The following is a 20,115-nucleotide window of genomic DNA, read 5'->3' on the forward strand; positions in this document are numbered from 1 at the left end:
TTTGAGTTTCAAAATTATCGACCGCACCTTTAAGCAGATGCTGTTGGATAGCTCTTGATCTGTAGCCCAGTGTAATTACACTGATTTCACAAGAACTTATACTTTCCTAGTTGTCATTAGTAATATTGTTTATTTTCCAAGCACTATGGAGCGCAAAGTACAGGAAATGAGAAATAAAGTGGCCTTCCTCACTGGTGGTATTATACTGATGCATTCGCTGCTGTTTGAATGGCAGCCTAGCATTGAGACTGTGCTAGCGGTAGAATAACATGGCACCAGGATGAGAAACAGGCGTGTGATTTTGCAGGTGTCAGCAGCAGGGCTCGCTCGCTCGATCTCTCGCTTGCCTGCGTGCTCACTGGGGTAGATGTGTGAAACTGCCTTTCTGGATCCAATTTGCTTGCTTCCTTCACTTTCAACTGTGGGTTTCGGCTGCATTTGCAGAGGTCCAGGGTCTCTTGTGATTAACCCCGTCTGGCCTGCACGGCTGTCTGCGAGCAGAGGCGGAGAGAATTATTCCTGACGATATGGAAAAAAAAAAAATACACTGAGAGGAGCTCATCATTCTGGTCTGGTATGCATGAAGATGTGCCAAATAGAGGATTCCCATGAGGAGATAGTCCAGATGAAGCGTAGCCCCTTTTGGGAAGTACGTACATAGCCTTCAGCTAGAGTTCAGCTTTTACAACCGAGGAAGTGCACACTTGCTCGAGCGTTTGACACACTGGGGGCCTATTAACACACTTTACTTCTTTTCCCCTGCTCTTTTCTCTTTCTTCCGTCCGAGGGCTGTAAGTGGGGAATGCACTGCCACTGGTCGACATTCTGCTCTCTGTTTCTTTACCAGTTATGGGTTTCCGGGAGGAAAACAGGGATTGAAGCTCATTACCACAGAGTTATGTGACACACAGCTGCTGTGCAGTGATTCAGATTGTAATTAGCACCAGGGCTATTCTTAAAGACTCATCTGGGACCTGGTTCCTGTGTCATTAGTGCAGATAAGTTCGGCCAGGAGTTCCTGCCTCGATTTAAGCAAGCCGAAAGGATGAAAGAGGAGGAAATATCTTATAGTTAGCAATAAAAAAATGGCTTTCGGATATATTTCTGTCAAATGTTCTCGTGCTACTGTCAGTATACAGAAAGTCAACGCTGTTGATCCTGCAATAAACACACTGTTTGGCCTTTCCTGGGCTTTCTGAAATGTCGAACTGTGATCGGTGTGTGTGTATGGTGTAAACCGTTTGAACCGAAACGTTGCTCACTCCCACGTCAGTTAAGTTGTTATAAGGAGACATACATTCTTGTTTCATGTTCCTCCTGAGTTGTACTTTTCTGTAGATTTTTTATATGGTAATCTATCATCCTCCTTCCTGCTTTCCATTCTTTCATATCTCTGTCTTTTCCGTCCCACCCTGTCTCCATCTGTCTCTCTTTTTTTTTTTACACTTGCATGCACACACTTTTTTCATTATCTGTCTTTTGCTTTGGCAGTATATCTGTCTCTCTGCCACTCACACACTTTTCTCCCATCTGTCCCCCTCTTTTTCCTTGTAGAACACACAATTACTCGATTCGTGTCCTATTCAACAGTCCGTGGCTCTCTTTGTCTCTTTCTGTCTTCGTCTGTCCGTTTGTCGCCCTTTCTCTGAGTTTTTGTGTCTCTCTGTCCATGTGTGAACACTCTCTGGGCCCCAGAGTGTCTCTAGCCTTTATAACATTTAAACCACCCAGCTGTTAAAACTCAACCCAATGCACAATCCCCTCTGTTTCCTTCTTTATACATTCTATACAGAATTATAGTCCAAAACTAGAAAACAGAACAAATTAGAAGTATGAGATCCGGATAGATTCTGAAAAGATGGAGATTAGTGTGATGAATATTGATGGTTGTCATGTATCAGAGAAGGAACTCTGAACTAAAGTTCCCAGCAGCCACTGCGCCTCACTACATCAGTCGCATGACCACCTGTACCTGAATCACATTCTAGTTAACGAGCACTCGTGTATATAGCCATCTGTCTCCATCTCTAAATCGTGACAATGGTGTTTAGATGGAGTGGATGTGCATGTTGGCATGGAGATGTGACTCCTCGACTATATAGTCGTATGGCTGATATTTGGTGTTGAAATTCGTATTAGTATTAAATAGAAAATTTGAAGTAGAAATGTGAATCTGAAATTTTGAATCGTAGCACAAGGCTCATTCGGGGCTTCGCTTCATTTTCACACTAATTGGACAAACCAAAGCTTCCTGCACTTTGACTATGACACAAAGTCGAGTCATTTCCATTTGTACTTATAAAACATGCCTTTGATTGTGTTTTTGCGTTAACAGATGTGAACAGTTTTACAAAGAGACACCAAATTCTTGGTGATTTATCCATCACTTTCCAGTAAATAAACAACGATATAGTCAATGCAGTGATCTGCAGAACCTCAGGGAAGCTGTAGACTTTGGGTAATTTAGCGGTGGTTACCAGAATTTCAGCTATTGAAGAAAATCTGTTCCAGCGCTCACAAATTCTCTTACCACATGCTGCCTCATAGTATTCAGAGTTGGAAAATCGGGTGCAACAGTCATGTTAGTGTTTACGCGAGGAAAGTTCTACGTTAATTCAGATCGTTTTCACGCACATGTTTAAGTTCCTTTTCTTGGCTTTCCGATGATTAAAATGAGCTGTATGCAGCTCTGAGGTTGAAGAAGAAATGTCGGAGAGAGGTTTTTTCAATAGTGTGTAGACCACCTGAAAAAAAGCTGGGAAAAAATCAGGGATAGAAAATGAAGACTGAAGAAGTAGACATTTTGACATCTTTTAGCCTCTTTGATGCCAAATGTAATACACTAGATAAATGAAATTTTAAAAATTAAATACACTAATAAAATGATATAAGAATGAGAACATAGCAAGCATGTAAATAAATGAGTCTAGTATACTGCCAATATATTTGTGCATGAAAAGCCATAAATGTTATCATCACATTAATCACGTTTGGATCCAGTTTAATAACCGGGCCTCCACACTAATTATTCATCAGCTTATAAAAAGGCACTTGATCCAGCACATCCTCTTTTATTATAACGAGGTCATGAAAGTATAATGTAAGTGTGGGAAGTAGGTTATTTCATCATGCTTTTAATTTGCTATATTGAGTTGTTCAGTTAATAAAATAATGGCCCTACTTTTGTGAATTCGCTGTGCTCTGGTGTAAAGAAAACATGTCGGCCTCCTCATCCGACACCAGTGTCTGGCCTCACGCTATGGGAAAAAATACTGTAGTCGCCTAGTGATGTTTCATTGGGACACAAACTTGCATTCATGTCATAACCCCCAAAACGCACTTCAACTTTTGTATGCCTAATGAAAAACATCGCATTTCAAAATGATGATGACCCCTGACCTATTCTCTCTCCCTCTCTCTCTCTCTCTCTCTCTCTTTCTCTCTCTCTCTTTCTCTCTCCCTCTCTCTCTCTCTCTCTCTCTCTCTCTCTCTCTCTCTCTCTCTTTCTCTCTCTCTCTCTCTCTCTCTCTCTCTCTCTCTCTCTCTCTCTCTCTCTCTCTCTCTCTCTCTCTCTCACTCTCCTCTGTGTGTGTGTCTGTGTGTGCAGCATGCCCACCAGGGACATACAAGCCCGAGGCAGTACCAGGGGGTGTGGGGACATGCTTGTCGTGTCCAGACCCTCAGCACACCTCCAGGCCTGGCAGCACTTCTATGTCTGACTGTGTGTGTAATGAGGGATACACACGGCACAATCACACCTGCCAAGGTACACAGCTCATGATGATGATGATGATGATGATGACAGCAAATTATTAAAATTTATTAAGTAAACGATGACATGTAATTTCGGCTTGGTTCATAGGGCCTTCATAACATATTCATAAGTATTGCATAAATATGTTGTAAAGCAATAATAGACCATTTAGACAAAACCAGTGAAATGACAAACTTTTTTTTGTTTTATTTTTAAAAAATTTCGACATGAGTAGTACCACTGTGGTTTGATCTGTATCTGTAACTTTATTGTTGTAGCTGTCATTTTATTGTTGAAACTTCTGTTTAATTTTTTACTAACAGCACATTCATGAAGTACTGAGAAATCTCCTATAAAGTGCCCACATGTCATCTTACCCTTTGTAAACTGTATTTGCTGTACCCACTTCTTATACGAGTATGGAACTGGCAGTTCTTCTGCATTCAAAACTATAACGAGACACTATTCCAGTACAACTGCACTGATATCTGAAGCCCAGATGCCAGCAATGTTTTCATTTTAAAGCCCGTTGTTTTTGACCCACAGTCATGTGACTAGTGATTGTAAGTGTAACATGACTGTCCATGTGTTGCTTTGTTTTTTCTCTCTCTCTGTAGCGGTGGTGTGTGCAGTTCTCTCTCCTCCACAGAATGGCTTCTTCATCCAGAGCATGTGTAATAACCAGTATAACTCCGCGTGTGGTGTGCGTTGTCTACCAGGCTTTGAGCTGCAAGGGAGCAGCATCAGATTGTGCCAAGCGGACGGCACCTGGTCTGGAGCTCCACCCACCTGCACAGGTGAGGCTGAAGACTCAAACACACACATGATGGATTACTACATGTACTGAGTGGATAGGCTCCAGATTGAACCAGATATATTCCCCAATATATTCCCTTGCTCATATTTTCTTTTAGATTTTTGACTAAATAGTGTCTATAAATTAGACTCCAATATTAAGACAAAGATATATGAATATTTCTTTAAACGTGATGCTTACATTAATGTGTGTAATGGGCAGAAATTGTACAGCAGGTGCCAGTCAGGGGGATCCCTTTTAGTCTTTTTATCTCTCTCTTATTATTTTAAGTCCCTGTAGGAGAACTTATTGTTTTTATGTTTGATTCTTGCACAGTGGGAAGCTCACAGTCCCTGTAGCTCCCATATGTTTTATTATATGAAGGAAGTCTACAACTCTTTTCTCTCTCTCTCTCTCTCTCTCTCTCTCTCTCTCTCTCTCTCTCTCTCTCTCTGTGTGTGTGTATGGCCATAGAAGCTCCATAGTCTGCTTTTTATTTATTCTTAAAAAACTACCAACTGTTACACTAACACACACACACACATACACACACACACACACACACAATATACCACTGAAAGTGCAGTGTTTTTAATTACCCCCACCCCCCCACCCCCCACCGGTCCATGTCTTCTGAGTACTATACAGCCTTTGTTAGTAATAGATAAAGTTACATGTTTTATGCAGCATTAAATCCACACCAAGGAAAGGAAGGAAACAACACAGGAAAGAAATCGGAACATTCACTCAATCATTTTCTGTAACCGCTTTATCCTGGTCAGGCTCATGCACCATACACACATTCATACAGTCTAGCACACAAAAGGGGAAATACAGACCAGCCGGTCCGCATAGCAGCATGTTTCGGGAGGTCGGAATAAACCCGAGAACTGTGAGGGAACTTACAGAGAAAACACTCCACACAGACGGTCCCATGAGCTCAGGATCGAACCATGAACCCCAAAGCTGTGAGGTGGCGACACTAAAGCAGAAAACAGACACGCACATAATAAAATAGACAATATTGATACAGTATATAATTACACATGAACAACAACAAAAACAAACATAAAAAATAGGCGATAAGTTTGAGAACAAAAAATAAAATGCAAGATGGAGATGAGTAGTAGATGATGTCTCTAAAGAACAGCACAATTCTGTGTTATTATAAACAAATGTACATGCACTCTATGGTCAACAGGAGGAAGTTTGAAGCACACAATTGTATAGAATGTTTTTGTATGCTGTAGCATTACAATTTCCCTTCACTGGAGCTAAGAGACCGCAAACCTGTCCCAGCATCACAGTGAGCACAAATCCCCTTGAGCCATTCTCTAAAATCTAGTGGAAAGCCTTCCCAGAAGAGTGGAGGCTATTATAACAACAAAGGAGGACTAAATCTGGACTGGGATGTTCAGCAAGCCCATATAAGTGTGATGGTCACGTGTCCACAAACTTTTGGCTATATAGTGTATCTCAGACCAGTGCGTGTGTGTGTGTGTGTAATAATTAGCTTTTATTTTTCAGAACCTCAGCGCTTGGTACACCACTATTCTCAGTATAAAAAGAAACGGCATGTCTCTAAGCCGCAGTCACAGACTCTTACTAGCTTTACTGCTCTCACATACTCACTTCCTGTCTTCACTCTAATTTTCCTTTTTTGTGATTCGATCCTGCTTCTCACATCTTCCGCTCTGTATTGTTCTTCTGACATTGAGTTATTACGCTGCACGTAAATTTACATATAAATTCATTCATTAGACTGACATTTTTATGCAAAATGACTGGTAAATGAGACACAATGCAATCCAAGCTGTTAAAGGAGCTGAACGCAATACTAACTAAGTATCTACAAATAAGCTAAAATCTGGAAAGATAGCCAAGAAACAGAGTGAATAGAAACTAAATACGAACGTTGGAGTAATTGCTGAGGACCTCGATACATTTCAACGTTATAACACTAATACATCACAAGGAATTGACGTGTGTGTGTGTGTGTGTGTGTGTGTGTTCTATGCAGTGCGTTCCTGTCCAGCTCTGTCCACTCCACAACATGGACAGCTGAATTGTAGCAACGGCGACTCCTCCGCTCGGCTCGAGTGTGCAGTGCGCTGTCAGAAAGGCTACAGGCTGGAGGGCAAAGCCAAACTCACCTGCCTGCCAAGCTTACAGTGGAGCAGCCCTCCACCTCGGTGTGTGGGTAAGCTAACAATCACGTGTGGGTGTGTGTGTGTGTGTGTGAGAAAGACATTTGTGTCAGTGGTGCAGAGTAGTAGTAGTAGTTTGACATTTAAGTTTATGGCATTTGGCAGACACTCATGTGAATTCAAAGCACAGGAATGCTTCATTATTTACTTGGAAAACAAATCTTTATATTAGTACAACTTGTTAAGAGTCTAAAGAAACCAACTTTTTTTTTTTAAGTATGTAATTTGTGTTAATTTGTTCAAGTGCTTGTTATAAACATGCATGGGGAAGTTAGTTCCACCACATGGAGGTCTATACAGAAAAGAGTGTTGATGCTTGTCCTTCTTGCATCTTGATGGGAGGTAGGCCTGAAGAGTTGGGCCCGAAGAGCTGAACGGAGGGGTCAGGGTTTGATGGGCTGGTCCATTTTTAAAAAAATTATTTTCTCGGCAAGGATCGTGGTTTTAAATGTAATGCAGCTGGTACAGGAAGGGTGACATGGGTGAGCTCAGGCTGAGCAACCAGGAGTGTGTTTCAGTAGTCGAGTCTGGAGAGGGTGAACAAGCGCCTGAGCGGCCGTCCTCCCATCGTTCAGTGATCTAACAGCACACCAAACGTTTATTCAGAAGGAGTAATCACGGAGTTCGCAATGGAGTCAGCACGATAAAGCTGTTGCTGGGTTAGTGTAGGTTTTAGGATTTAGTTGCTGATGAGCTGTGATCCATGATGAGAGACATGCTGAGAGTCTCTGATGAGCGTAAGGAGAGGAAGATTTGTTTGTCAGCTGCATGACAGTGCTATAGCATTTCACCACGCGTACCAGGACTAGGCTTTGTTGGACACCAAAGTGTCAAATTATTTTTACTTGAACGCAGCTGATGTGAGTTTATTAACCGATGTGTATCTTCTTCGATGATGACAGTTCCATTGTTTTTGCTGTCATGTCTCAATTTTGTGGGAAACAAACTAAACCCCCCAAAGAACCACTGGTTTCAGTTCTTGTTTTCGAACGTGGAAAAACACTGTTCGTGAACTAAGCACCTAGGCTTGACGCTGTCTCTGTGTCTCTCTTGCACTCAGGAATCTCACCTCAGCTGTGGGCTGTAGCATGTGCTGTAGATTAGCCTCAACCACAAGACAAACCCTACAGAGCTTCCATGGCCAGGGCTTGTCTGCAACTCTCTGGCTTGTCTGTGCTCTGCCTCCCATGACTCACTGCGCTCCGTTTAAGCTCCAGACATCTGCTGAGCCAGCCAGCCAAACCTCACTAGCTGCTGTTTATCACTTTCCATTTCTCCAGCTCTCCCCATTTCTCTCCATCAGACTGGTCCTACAGCAGACGTCCATGTCACACTAGTGGCTAACCTTGTGGTTGCTGTTATTTGCTCTTCTATATAGGTGCATGTGTAATGTAAGCAAAGGGCATGAAGAGCTCCAGAGCGTTTCGCTCTGTGTTTGTGCTGTCAGTTGTACTGCGTCCAGTCTCCCAGTATGTCTGCTGAAACCATAGCCAAGCCTGTGCAGCAGGCTCCAAAGAGAGATGTTGTTCGGGGTGAAGTCTTCTCACTGACTGTGTGTGTGTGGCTTTTCTACCACTGTGTCCAAGAATGCAGAAACCCCATGTTTCTGTAATGTGGGGAAACTCTCTCTCTCTCTCTCTCTCTCTCTCTCTCTCTCTCTCTCTCTCTCTCTCTCGCTCGCTCCTAAACTAATATTATGGAAACTATGTCTCCAGCTTTATAAGAGCATTATCACACCCTAAATATAAATGTTTTATAAGAGTCGCCGTGGTACAGAATTAGGCCAGTTATCTTCATACATGAAATGGTTAATCAGTTCATTAATTAAAATACTATTATCACAATATTTATAATATTTATCTAATAACATTTAGTTAGATTTAACCAACCACTTTCTAAAGGCTACCATTACTCATGTTATGCTTACATATCAAAGAGCATCATGTTGTTCTTTTAATCGAAAATTAAATCATTCCTTTCTGGGCCTCTAACTCTGCTGCCTGACATTCCTCCTGTGTTTGATGGGCTCCAGACAAATTAAAGGAATTTTAAAAGCTGCGTCATTTATTTTTCTTCATTTAGTCGAGCCAAAATAGGCCTACCCTAAACCGTTATGATCACTGTCATAAGGAAAATTGAACATGGTAACATAATATCAAGTGCTTGGAGTTATAACTTTGATTAAGTATCTGAAACAGAAATAATGAGAAATAAAATTCATTGATTCCTGATCTGTTACTCTGATAAGGTGTCTGTCCTCACACCAACTCTCAATTCTTTATGTTGTCCCCTTTCAGAGGTGCGTTGTTCCCCCATGGTAACCTCGGAGCAGGTCCGTCTGTCACCTCCTGCCTGTGGAAAAAGAGCAATGCGGAGTGGAGCTGTGTGCAGATTTTCTTGTCGCCGTGGTTATCGTCTCCTGGGTAATCCAGAGGTGCGCTGCCTGCCAAGTGGAGACTGGAGTAACAATATACATAAAGTCACCTGTGCAGGTACCAGAACTGTGTGTGTGAGGGAGAGAGTGAGAGCGAGAGAGAGAGTGAGAGAGAGTGAGAGAGAGTGAGAGAGAGTGAGAGAGAGTGAGTGAAAAAGAGAGTGAGAGAGAGAGTGAGTGAGAGAGAGTGAGAGAGAAAGAGAGTGAGAGAGTGAGAGAGAGACTGAGAGAGAGTAAGATAGTGAGAGAGAGTGAGAGAGCGTGAGAGAGTGAGTGATAAAGAGTGAGAGAGTGAGTTAGAAAGTGAGAGAGAGTGAGAGAGAGAGTGAGAAAGAGAAAGAGGGAGAGAAAGAGTGAGTGAGAGAGAGAGTGAGAGAGAGTGAGTGAGAAAGAGAGTGGGAAAGAGAGAGTGAGTGAGAGAGAGAGTGGGAGAGAGTGAGTGAGAGAGAGGGGGAGAGAGTGAGTGAGTGAGAGAGTGAGAGAGAGTGAGAGAGAGAGAGTGAGAGACAGAGTGAGAGAGAGTGAGTGAGAGAGAAGGGGAGAGAGTGAGTGAGAGAGTGAGAGAGAGAGTGAGAGAGAGAGAGTGAGTGAGAGACAGAGTGAGAGAGAGTGAGTGAGAGAGAAGGGGAGAGAGTGAGAGAGAGAGTGAGAGAGAGAGAGTGAGTGAGAGACAGAGTGAGAGAGAGTGAGTGAGAGAGAAGGGGAGAGAGTGAGAGAGAGAGTGAGAGAGAGAGAGTGAGTGAGAGACAGAGTGAGAGAGAGTGAGTGAAAGAGAAGGGGAGAGAGTGAGTGAGTGAGTGAGAGAGAGTGAGGGAGTGAGAGAGAGAGAGAGTGAGTGAGAGCGAGAGTGAGTGTGTGAGAGAGAGAGAGAGAGGGGGGGGGAGATAGTGAGTGAGAGAGAGAGAGAATGGGGGAGAGAGAGAGGGGGAGAGACACTGGTAGTTGTCTGTAAGGTATGAAATGTGGCATCACAAGCGTGCAGATGAGTGCAGATGTGTGCAGATGAGTGCAGATGTGTGCAGATGTGTGCAGAAGGGATGTCTGGTTCAGCAGGTGGTCTTTTTTAATGCTACAACACCCAGCTGAACTCTCCATGTAATGCCCAGCAGGCTTAATGGAAACTCCTCAAACACCATGCGTGCAAAAACTAAAGGATTCCAGTGAGCAGGGCCTGACGTGGCCTGACTGAGCCCAGGCAGAATCTGAATAGAATTGATGGCTTCTGCTTTCTATCACTAAGATGCCCTCTCCATCTGCACATTTATTCAGTTGGACCAGGGGAAGAAAAGGGTTACATGCTCCACTGTGAATGCATGCATGCATGCGTGTGTGTGTGCGCGTGTGCGTGTGCGTGTGTCTTTGTGTTAGTACACATATTTATGTGTGTTTTCCATGTTTGATTCTGGCTCAGACCCAGCGAGATGCTTTTATGATAAAGTGTATTGCTCTAACCCAAAGTATTTAACTTCTAATTTAAGTTAAAAAAAATTTTTTTTAAAAAAACAGCTTTTGGGACATCAGTATTCATTTATGAATAACATTTTTTGTGGAACTTCATGAATTCTTCTGTTCAGATGTGTTTGCGAATTTAGCTTCAGTTGTGTAAAACGCGTGCTTTCTGAGTCACTGTAGAACTATTTTTCAGATGGAAGGATTTGTGCTTAATCGTTACCAACATATTAAATGCACTCATTTCCTCAGTTTTGAGTTGATGGTAACATTTATTTTCAGCCCACCATTACTTCCAAATCATCCGAGGTTTATTTTCGCATTCTTATTGTTTTATTTGGGGTTTGTTATAATTCTCATAGATGCAGAGCCTCCATGGATTCAGTGTCCTGAGAACATTGTCACACAGACCAACAAGCATCAGGGCTCCTCCAATGTCACTCTGAGCGCACCAGTGCTGAGAGATAACTCCGGAGATGAGGTAACTTTTATTTGACTTTTCTTTTCTCGTTTAGTCTTTTGAACTTTAGTTTCTCCTCAGATACACACATCACAAGAAACAAGAGCAATCTGATCCTTCATGTAGAGTTTAGAGGGTGTAGTGGAACCAGCTTTTATCCCATGTTATTATAACAGACGCTCATTTTGCAAACCCTTACAGAATTGAAACAATAAGCCTTCCTAATTGGCTATGGCTGGAAATGTCTGAACGGGATCCAGTTAAGCAGTGCTGAAAGGTTCTTCATGTTTTTTTTTGTTTTGTTTTTTACAGTCTGAATTATCATAGAAACTTAGCAACGTTAACAATGATATTTTAGAGACCTACATGTGACCTGGTCCATGGCACTGACTCAGATTCCCTCGCTGAAATGTCAGTAATCTGCGCCGCTCCTTCGTGTGCTCTTTAATCGAGCTCAAGACATGACGTAAATCTGTCCACTTTTTGGTTCGGTAAATCCAGTCATGTCAGTTTCGACCATACGGTAATGATTATTTATTGCTCTAAAAAAACAAAGTCCTTTTTACAGAGACAAACTGGAGAATCCTGAACGACTAGCCTTAACAGATAATTACTGTCAAGCGTTCTGGCTTTGCTCTTACATCCAGTAAGAGTTCTTACTTGGAGCTTGTGGGCAAGCTATCAGAGATCCTTGACCTCAGCATCCCACATGCCTATTATAGTGTTCATGTTTACGTCACCAACACTGAAAGGTCTTAACGCCTTCATAAGAATGTCAGTATCCATTAGCAAAAAAATATCATATTACTCACCTGGAATGACAGAACCAAAATAGCTCTAACACATCATTTTAAACTGTTAACAGATCACTGAAACTTAGACCATCTCACAGCAAAACTGAAGAACTATTTATATTAATGAAGTTCTACAGTTGCTGCTCAGCGGTTACAGCTCAGAAGGTCGAGAGTTTAAATCTGGACACTCCAACCCCGGTTTCACCATCAGGACAATGGCCTGCAAATAATTGCCTGTAAATGGAAGCAACTTGATCTCCAAAATATTTCACAATATCCTGAGAGCAGATTCCCAAACTTACCCCCTAAAGCAAAACCTTTGCTGAATCTTTTTTTTTTTTTTTAAATCATACTTTTTAATCTTTTATTGTGAAGCATCTGTGAACTTAGCTAGCTCGTGTTATCACTTTTGTTATAGCAGCTATAAACATTTAATTCCTTACTTTCAATTAAAGTTAATTAAGCAGAAAAAATATTGAGAATCCGCCAAAAAGCAAAGATCCTCCATCTTCATGGCATTCCCATGTCAGAAAACCTTTAACTCTGATTGATGATGCAGCTTGCCCACCACATGTCCTAGTCAAGTAGGTGCTCCTGTAGAAACAATATCATATTAGAGTGAGTGTACTAATATAAACCTGTGAGATTGATTACAGCCGGATTGCAGCTGCCAGTGCTGCTGTTCAGACTTCAGACTTCAGACACGTTCAGATTTGAGACATTGCTCTGGTATAAAGTATAATAAATATGTACTCTGGTTCATTTCTCAGGTTGTTGTCCAGGTCACACCCATTCTTAGCCCTGCCCAGCCTTTCCCAATTGGCACAGAAGTCATCACGTACACAGCTACTGATCCTGCTGGGAACAAGGCCAACTGCTCCTTCACTGTCACTGTTATCGGTGTGTCCTGCTTTCCAACTTATTTATAATGCACTGGACATGTCCAGACGTCTCTGTCCGTTTAATTAAAAATGTATTGTTTGATTTTTTCAGTGGAATTCACTATGTTTTTTTAAATTATTATTATCTTAGGCAGAAGTGCAAGGAACCCAGAGCATGCACTCGACTGCCTTTATTTGGTCCTCGGTTTTTTACAGGACGTTGCCGTAATCATTTTGGAATCCTAACAATGTTTCTATTTCCTTAGATATGGAGCCTCCGTTGATTGACAGGTGCCGGTCTCCGCCCACCATCCAGGCCACAGACACGGAGACGCCTGTCTACTGGGAAGAGCCACAGTTTTCAGACAATTCAGGTACACACCCACATAAATGGAGCGTGTGAGAGAGAGAGAGAGAGAGTGAGAGTGAGATCGATGGAAATTAAGGAACCGAAATGGAGTTAATGAATAAGGGCAAGATATCCACACAAAGTGTCCAGGAAAAATGTAGCCCACGTTGGAAAAGGCCAGGATTCCGACTGCGGTGCCGTGAGAACTGAATCTATGGAAACCAGGTTTCCATGGGCCATGTGTGAATCAGACAGCTCCTGAAATCCCTTGTGAGCGTGTGCTAGACCCATCACTACAGGATTTTACTGCATTCACCGATTCAGCTGATTCGCAGGCATTCAGGAAACGTTTTCCTACATCGAGAATTTATCAGATGAGATTTCAAGGCAGTGATAAGCCAGGGTCGGGGTGTATTGCTTTGTTAGATGCAGGAGAGGAAAACAGCAAAGCGTTTCTCTGTATTAAAGCAGGCATTTACAGCATTAAACTAAAACCATCAAATTAAATGAAACATGGTAATCATGCCAGCACACACACACACACACACACACACACACACACACACATACACGTGCAACTGGCCCAATGTGGCTTCTCTGAGGCGATCTGTCGACGTCACATCAACGTTATTCTGACGATAGCACTCTGTGGTTTTCCGAGTCCACACCCTGATGCTGGGCTATATTTAGGAAAGCGCGGCGGCGAGAGGCACCATCCAGCAGCCGCTGCTCCCAGACATTTGTCAGACAGTTTGGAATGGCTGTGGAGCTTCTCTGTGTACTGTGGAAAACACTGTGTGTGCGCACATGTGAGTCATGCATGTGTAAGCATGATCGTGTGTTTGTGTTTTGTCTGCATCACTCTGAAATCACTAAAATAACCTTGAAACTGTGCAAAATTAGGAATTTTATTACTGCCCACAGCTCTAGCGGTGATTTGGCTCTAGCGCTGGAGCTTGTTGATGCTCAGACAGCACACTGACTGCACTCACGGGTTAACATGGTCCTGTTTATTAAGGCTTCACGCACAGCCAGTGCGAATCAGTTAAGCAGGTGTATGAGGGGGCCAGTCGAACGTTTACAGAGTACTTTTAGTTTTGTCTGGGATGAACAGTCTGAGGAGTTATTTTATACTTTTTACACATCACAGGATTTTGTTTGTAATTCAAAGGTTTCTAAAACATGACTGGAACCTTTCTGAATCTTTCATCTTTTTTTTTTATTTTAGTGTAAACCACAACGCTAATGATTTCTCAAAACGAATCAGTCTGAAGGTGTTTCATTTTCTATTTAATTCACTCATTCTATATTATTGGGCGGCTGTGGTTCAGGTGGTAGGGCGGGTCGTCCAGTAATCGTAGGGTTGGAGGTTCAATTCCAGGCCCGCGTGACTCTAAATGCTGAAGTGTCCTTGGGCAAGACACTGAACCCCAAGTTGCTCCCGATGGCAAGTTAGCACCTTGCATGGAACCTCTGCTACCATTGGAGTGTGAGTGTGTGTGTGTGTGTGTGTGTGTGTGTGTGTGTGTGTGTGTGTGAATGAGACACAGTGTAAAGTGTTTTGTAAAAGCGCTAAGGTTAGAAAAGCACTATATAAGTGCAGACCATTTACCATTTATATTGTATCTATAGTAACAACCTGCACTTAAACTTAATAGCTTAATAATAAACATAGTAAAACACATTGTTACTTAATAAAGTAAAACGTCACAGTTTGTATGGTGAAGTTCTCTCTAAAGAGCTGTTTATTTAATTTTTTTACCCAGTGTCAGCATTTTGTAAATGACAGTAAGTTTTCCGCTACAGGAAAGGCTTCAGGACGGAGGATTTTACATGTCACAGTTTCGGAGTAATGTGACAAGCATCACTTTTTTATCTTCAAAGTTAATAAAAAAGGACTGGTGGTGAGATTGTTGAAGTGATTGGTGAGGGAACTAACTTATTTCTTGGATAGTCCACAAAATTAAATGTAACTGGTTAAAAGTATGGTGTGTTGTTAATTAATAAATAAAAAATGTAATAAATAGGAAATGAATAGGAAGCTTGTTGTGGTATAAGAGGAATAAAACACTCTGCACCACATCTCAGCTCCCCTTCACTGATGATTTTCATACAGAGTAACAACAGAGTCTGTCACATTTCATTCCTTGAATCCATTTTTCTTTTACTATGAATCATATTAAAAATGTAAGATCTCGCACTGAATTTGAAGCAGTTCTGTAACCCTTATCCCTGCTTACTCACCAAACACTTGGCACACTAAATTTGGCACTAGTGCCTGACCTTTATGGTGTTTCTCCGCAGAAACTGTGTTATAGAGTCAATATTTGTAATACTGTTTTTACTACATATCCCTCAGCTTGTGCTTTCAAAGGGGGCTCTGTTTCTACCCTGCAAAAAGTTTAGTGAAGCCAAACATGATGAAATGTAGACTTATTGGTGTAATAAAATGATCAATTAGTTAAAGATTAGACAGCGTTGAAAAAAATCCAAAGAAACAGTGCGATGAAGGGCAGAACATTATTTCAGTAATGAATGTAGGTTTATTCCAACAAGAGAGAATAATACATTTGTAGTTAATAAGTTATTAACTCACTTGATATTTTTGTTTATTTAGGGTGGTAATGATTTCACTATTCATCAGGGGTTTGGATACAAGTGCAGGTTTATCATGCAAATAGCAAAGCAGACCAATCCAATGGGTAAAGGCATGGGTAAAGGCATAATCGGGAGATGGGAAGCTCAATACTAAGCAAACCAGTTATTAGCCAGTGATTAGCTAGGAGTGATATTTCGTAATGAACTGAGGTCTGTGCTATACAAGTGAACACGTGACTGGGACCAGGCGTGTGTATGTGATTAGATGTTTGACCCGAGAGTGAAGTGGTCATGTGACCGGTCAAGTTTGTTATTTGGTGGATGATTCTGGGAAATGGAGTTTGTGTTTACAGATGTGACCAAAATGTTGACTGGTTAGTACATTTGGAAAATGGCAGGCCACAATTAACGAATTAATTCCAAGGCATGCACACAATGTTAGTGTTTCAATACAACTCATATGGATAATTAAATGTATTTTTCCAATTACAGTGAAGTGCTTACATTGTTCCAGGTGCTCAACTGAACATCTCCAGCACCCACTCGTCTGGTGATCCATTTCCTGCTGGAGAGACTGCAGTGTATTACACCGCCACAGATCCATCCGGCAACAACCGCACTTGTGAGCTCATCATCACAGTGCAAGGTAAGTACTGTTACACGCTCACTTTTACATTGCACTCTTTTCAATTGTTTAGTATTTATAGCTTATACAGTACAATTACTGAAAGTAGCTGATATGTTGCAATGCACAATTAATTCTCAGTACAGACGTGACACTGATATGGGGGTGTGTGTGTGTCTTTTGGATTGAGAAACAGTTCACCAAACAAAAAAAATATCCAGCCAACAGCAGTGCTGTGGTCACAACCTGACACTGATGAAGATCATCAATAATGATTAACTCACACTATTCATGCAAAGAGGAACTGCAGTCTTTACCGGTACACAAGGTGGATTCACATGGTATTCTAATGAAGTGGCCAGTTAATATACACAGTTTTTAGTACATCAAGCCTCATCAAGATTGCTGCATTGTTATAGTTTCAGATCAGTGCCAGAAGCATTAATATATCACTGTCTCTGCTTTTACTGGAAATGCTTCATCACCCAAATAACATCTGTTCACTAGTGGTCACATGGAGGTGTCTTTTCTTTAGGTGGACAGAATAGAGGCGGTCTAACACATGATGCGTAGTAAGAGAGAAGGGTTAACAGTCAGTAATTGTGTACCTATAACTGTATTGTTACTATATATTATAGGTTTACCTGATAAAATGGCCAGTAAGATTATTTGTGTGGTGTCCTGGTTAAACCATTTGTGACATTTTCGAATATATATATTGTTCTGAACATCACAGGCTTCCCTGAACGTCGCTGCAGTCGCATCACAGACACTTTTACAAACTTATTTCCATTATGCTATGACACAATTGATCAAAGTCTGGTATTCACTCTGTGGGGAAATCCCACTTTTTTATGCAGACTGGCTGTTTTTATCACCGTATTTGTTTAAATGGCTCCTGATATAACATGATCTTTGCAGGAAGATAACCAAGGCAAACAAATAAGCCACATTTTTGGTGAAATATAGTATTCATGAATATATTTCAGTTTTGGTGGAATATATTCCTGGTTTCTTAAAGGTGTTAAAAGATGTTATAAACAGAAATCTGTTTGGTCAAAAGCTTATTTTTTAATCTCTTTTGGCCCGAATTCAGCTGCAAGGACATCCGATGAGTTATCCAGACGCACACGTTTCGTTTTTCTGTGTTTTGTTACCAGTTACACTTTTTTCCTTGACACTGTTACCCTCAGCCCACTCATAAGGCTTTCTGTAAAACTACTTTGCTCTGCATAGATTCCTAATGCTCTTGATGCATCTATCCACAGGTTCCACGTGTGAGCAGCCATACGTGCCCGTCAATGCAAATTTCTCCTGCTTAAAGGAAGAGAAGGGGGTGAATTGCACCCTGGATTGCAAAGAGGGTTACAGTCTTACCCAGAATGCAGTGCACAGCTATTTCTGCCCCAATAATGGCCGATGGGAACCACCACGAGCTCCAGACAGACCAGACTGCTCCCGTGAGTATCCTCCCTCTGATTTCTCCCTTAATTTTTCTGCCTCATGTTGCTGTTCCCACTGGGCTGTAGGAATTCATTCTACCTGCCACAGTTCATTATTTATTTCACATACTACTAGAGACAAACGGAAGGTCTGTGAAGATTGCTTACTACAAAGTTTTCTTGTTTTTAGAGAACAGAATAGCCAATAATGGCTTCAAGCCGTTCGAGATGCTGTTCAAAGCATCACACTGCAACGATCCAGACCTGCTGAAGTCCTTCACTGGAGATTTCACTAATATTCTAGGAGATATAGTGAGATTTCACACACACACACACACACACACACACACACACACACACACACACACACACACACACACACACATATGCAGCACACACATGGTTTTCTGTGGACCCTCATGATCTGTTTTTCTATAACACCTAAAATCCTACAGGTTCCTAAAATATGCGGCGGAGATGAGGTCAACTGTAAACTGGAAGTGATGACGCAAGGGCAGTGTCTGGAGTACAACTATGATTATCCAAATGGATTTGCCATTGGTGAGAGTCCACTGCCTGCACAGACTCAAATATGTTACCATAAATACTGCTGACACTTTCAGTATTTTAGCCATAATATCCAGTTTAAAATATCCAGGTTAAAATATCCAGGTTAAAGTGGAATAATGAAGTATTTATCTGTCAGAACATTAATGTAATGTTGTTTTGATACTACAATAAGTGTCTAACACCATGGTTCTTAAAGTGGGACCAGGGACCCCCAGGGATCCATGAAGCTTAGCCAAGGGGTCCATGATTTTCTCATTCTATTACAGTGGTGGAAACCATAAACCGCTAGAAGTAATGAAAAAAAAATAATAAATGTTTGTAAAATAAATTAGGGGGTCCTTGATTTTTTTCATTTTTACAGTTAAAGGAGACACTAATAATAATAAGTTTCAGAAGACCTAGTCGAACATGATAAAATGCTCAAATGCCACAATAACAAAAAATAAAATAAAATAAAATGAGTCTGACCACTTTATTAAAATGTCTATTATTGGTAGCGCAGTGGGCTAAGACTTCACGTTTCTGTTAACATTATTCTTGTTGCAGTTCTAAGTCTGCTTGCTATCGAGAGCGTTATACCTAACACGTTGTTTTGCGAAATGCTGTTAGTGAATAGCGACCGCCTAAAAACCTACATGCAGATTTAGAATTCAAACAAAATCAACATGTCCATTTGTACATTTTAACCAGTTCTAATCATAATGTTTCACAAACTGATTCTATCTGATTTATATTCCAACATCTCTCTCTCGCTCGCTCTCTCTCTCTCTGTGTCTGTCTCTCTCTCTCTCTCTCTCTCTCTCTCTCTCTCTCCCCCCTAAGGTCCAGGAGGATGGAGCAGTAATGGTCAGGACTATGCTTACTTTGATAGTGGTTTTTCTCCAGATCATCAGCGCACTCGCCTCCAGCAGGATGGTGTGTTCCACCATACTTCCCAATTGAGGGGTAAACGTCATCGTGAGATCACGGGGCCCACACGTGACCAAAAGATCCAGATATACTTTAATATAACAGGTATACTAAGTATACTAATCTTTTCAAATTGATTCAACTTTCTTAGTAACTACAAAAGTACTGCTTAGTAATCTCCTCTAACATTGACCTAAACATTTTAATGCAAAGACTTGGTGCTGTTCTTCCAACATCTCTCCTTTCTCCCAGCAAGCATCCCACTGCCCCTGTCGAGGAATGACTCGGTGGAAGTAGCCAATCAAAAGCGACTCTTGCGGACACTGGAGTTATTGACCAATCGACTGAAGAGGACGCTGAGCAAACAGCCACTGAGCTCATTTCATGTATCGTCTGAGATGATCGTTGCTGACCCTAAATCTCTGGAGAGTAGGAAGGCCTCTCTGTACTGTCGCCCAGGATCTGTGCTGAAGGGCCGCATGTGCGGTGAGTTACTGAGCGTCCTCCTGCACGAAAAGTCATCACATACCAACTTTTTTTTAAATAATCAACTTGAAATGTACCAAACAATCAAATCTGTCTGATCTGTTGATCACACCATGTGCTCTATCTCTATATGATGCATGATAATGACTCCTGTACCTCACTAGACTGTTCTTATACATGCTGTAAAGTGTTTGATTAGTTTTAATAATATGAATAGGACACTGGGGATGTATAATATTTCTGCTGTCAGGGGACAACAGTGTGCAGTAGAAGATCTTGTTATAGTCTTGTTTCTGCTCATATCACTGCTGAATGTGTGAGTCAGAAGGTGTTGGGCAATTTTCTATAACAGCAACTCAGA

The 20,115-nt window shown here is 41.5% G+C and overlaps 1 protein-coding gene across 6 annotated transcripts in view; it reads left to right on the forward strand.

Moving 5' to 3' along the window:
* svep1 (sushi, von Willebrand factor type A, EGF and pentraxin domain containing 1) overlaps nucleotides 1-20,115 on the forward strand; it is a 102,138-nt gene that overhangs the window by 45,469 nt on the left and 36,554 nt on the right. For 4 of the 6 annotated variants that reach the window (XM_017472564.3, XM_017472561.3, XM_053681889.1 and 1 more), the window contains 13 exons: nucleotides 3,608-3,766; nucleotides 4,372-4,551; nucleotides 6,571-6,750; nucleotides 9,055-9,249; nucleotides 11,003-11,121; nucleotides 12,665-12,794; nucleotides 13,042-13,149; nucleotides 16,237-16,368; nucleotides 17,616-17,807; nucleotides 17,980-18,101; nucleotides 18,245-18,350; nucleotides 19,182-19,373; nucleotides 19,521-19,754. In XM_017472564.3, the coding sequence (XP_017328053.1) occupies nucleotides 3,608-3,766; nucleotides 4,372-4,551; nucleotides 6,571-6,750; nucleotides 9,055-9,249; nucleotides 11,003-11,121; nucleotides 12,665-12,794; nucleotides 13,042-13,149; nucleotides 16,237-16,368; nucleotides 17,616-17,807; nucleotides 17,980-18,101; nucleotides 18,245-18,350; nucleotides 19,182-19,373; nucleotides 19,521-19,754 (2,049 nt within the window). Of the gene's footprint in view, nucleotides 1-3,607; nucleotides 3,767-4,371; nucleotides 4,552-6,570; nucleotides 6,751-9,054; nucleotides 9,250-11,002; nucleotides 11,122-12,664; nucleotides 12,795-13,041; nucleotides 13,150-16,236; nucleotides 16,369-17,615; nucleotides 17,808-17,979; nucleotides 18,102-18,244; nucleotides 18,351-19,181; nucleotides 19,374-19,520; nucleotides 19,755-20,115 lie in introns of those variants that run through there. The other 2 variants (XM_047156482.2, XM_047156485.2) reach the window with 2 other exon arrangements.

This window comes from Ictalurus punctatus, chromosome 7 (assembly GCF_001660625.3).
Source record: "Ictalurus punctatus breed USDA103 chromosome 7, Coco_2.0, whole genome shotgun sequence".
Classification (NCBI taxonomy): domain Eukaryota; kingdom Metazoa; phylum Chordata; class Actinopteri; order Siluriformes; family Ictaluridae; genus Ictalurus; species Ictalurus punctatus.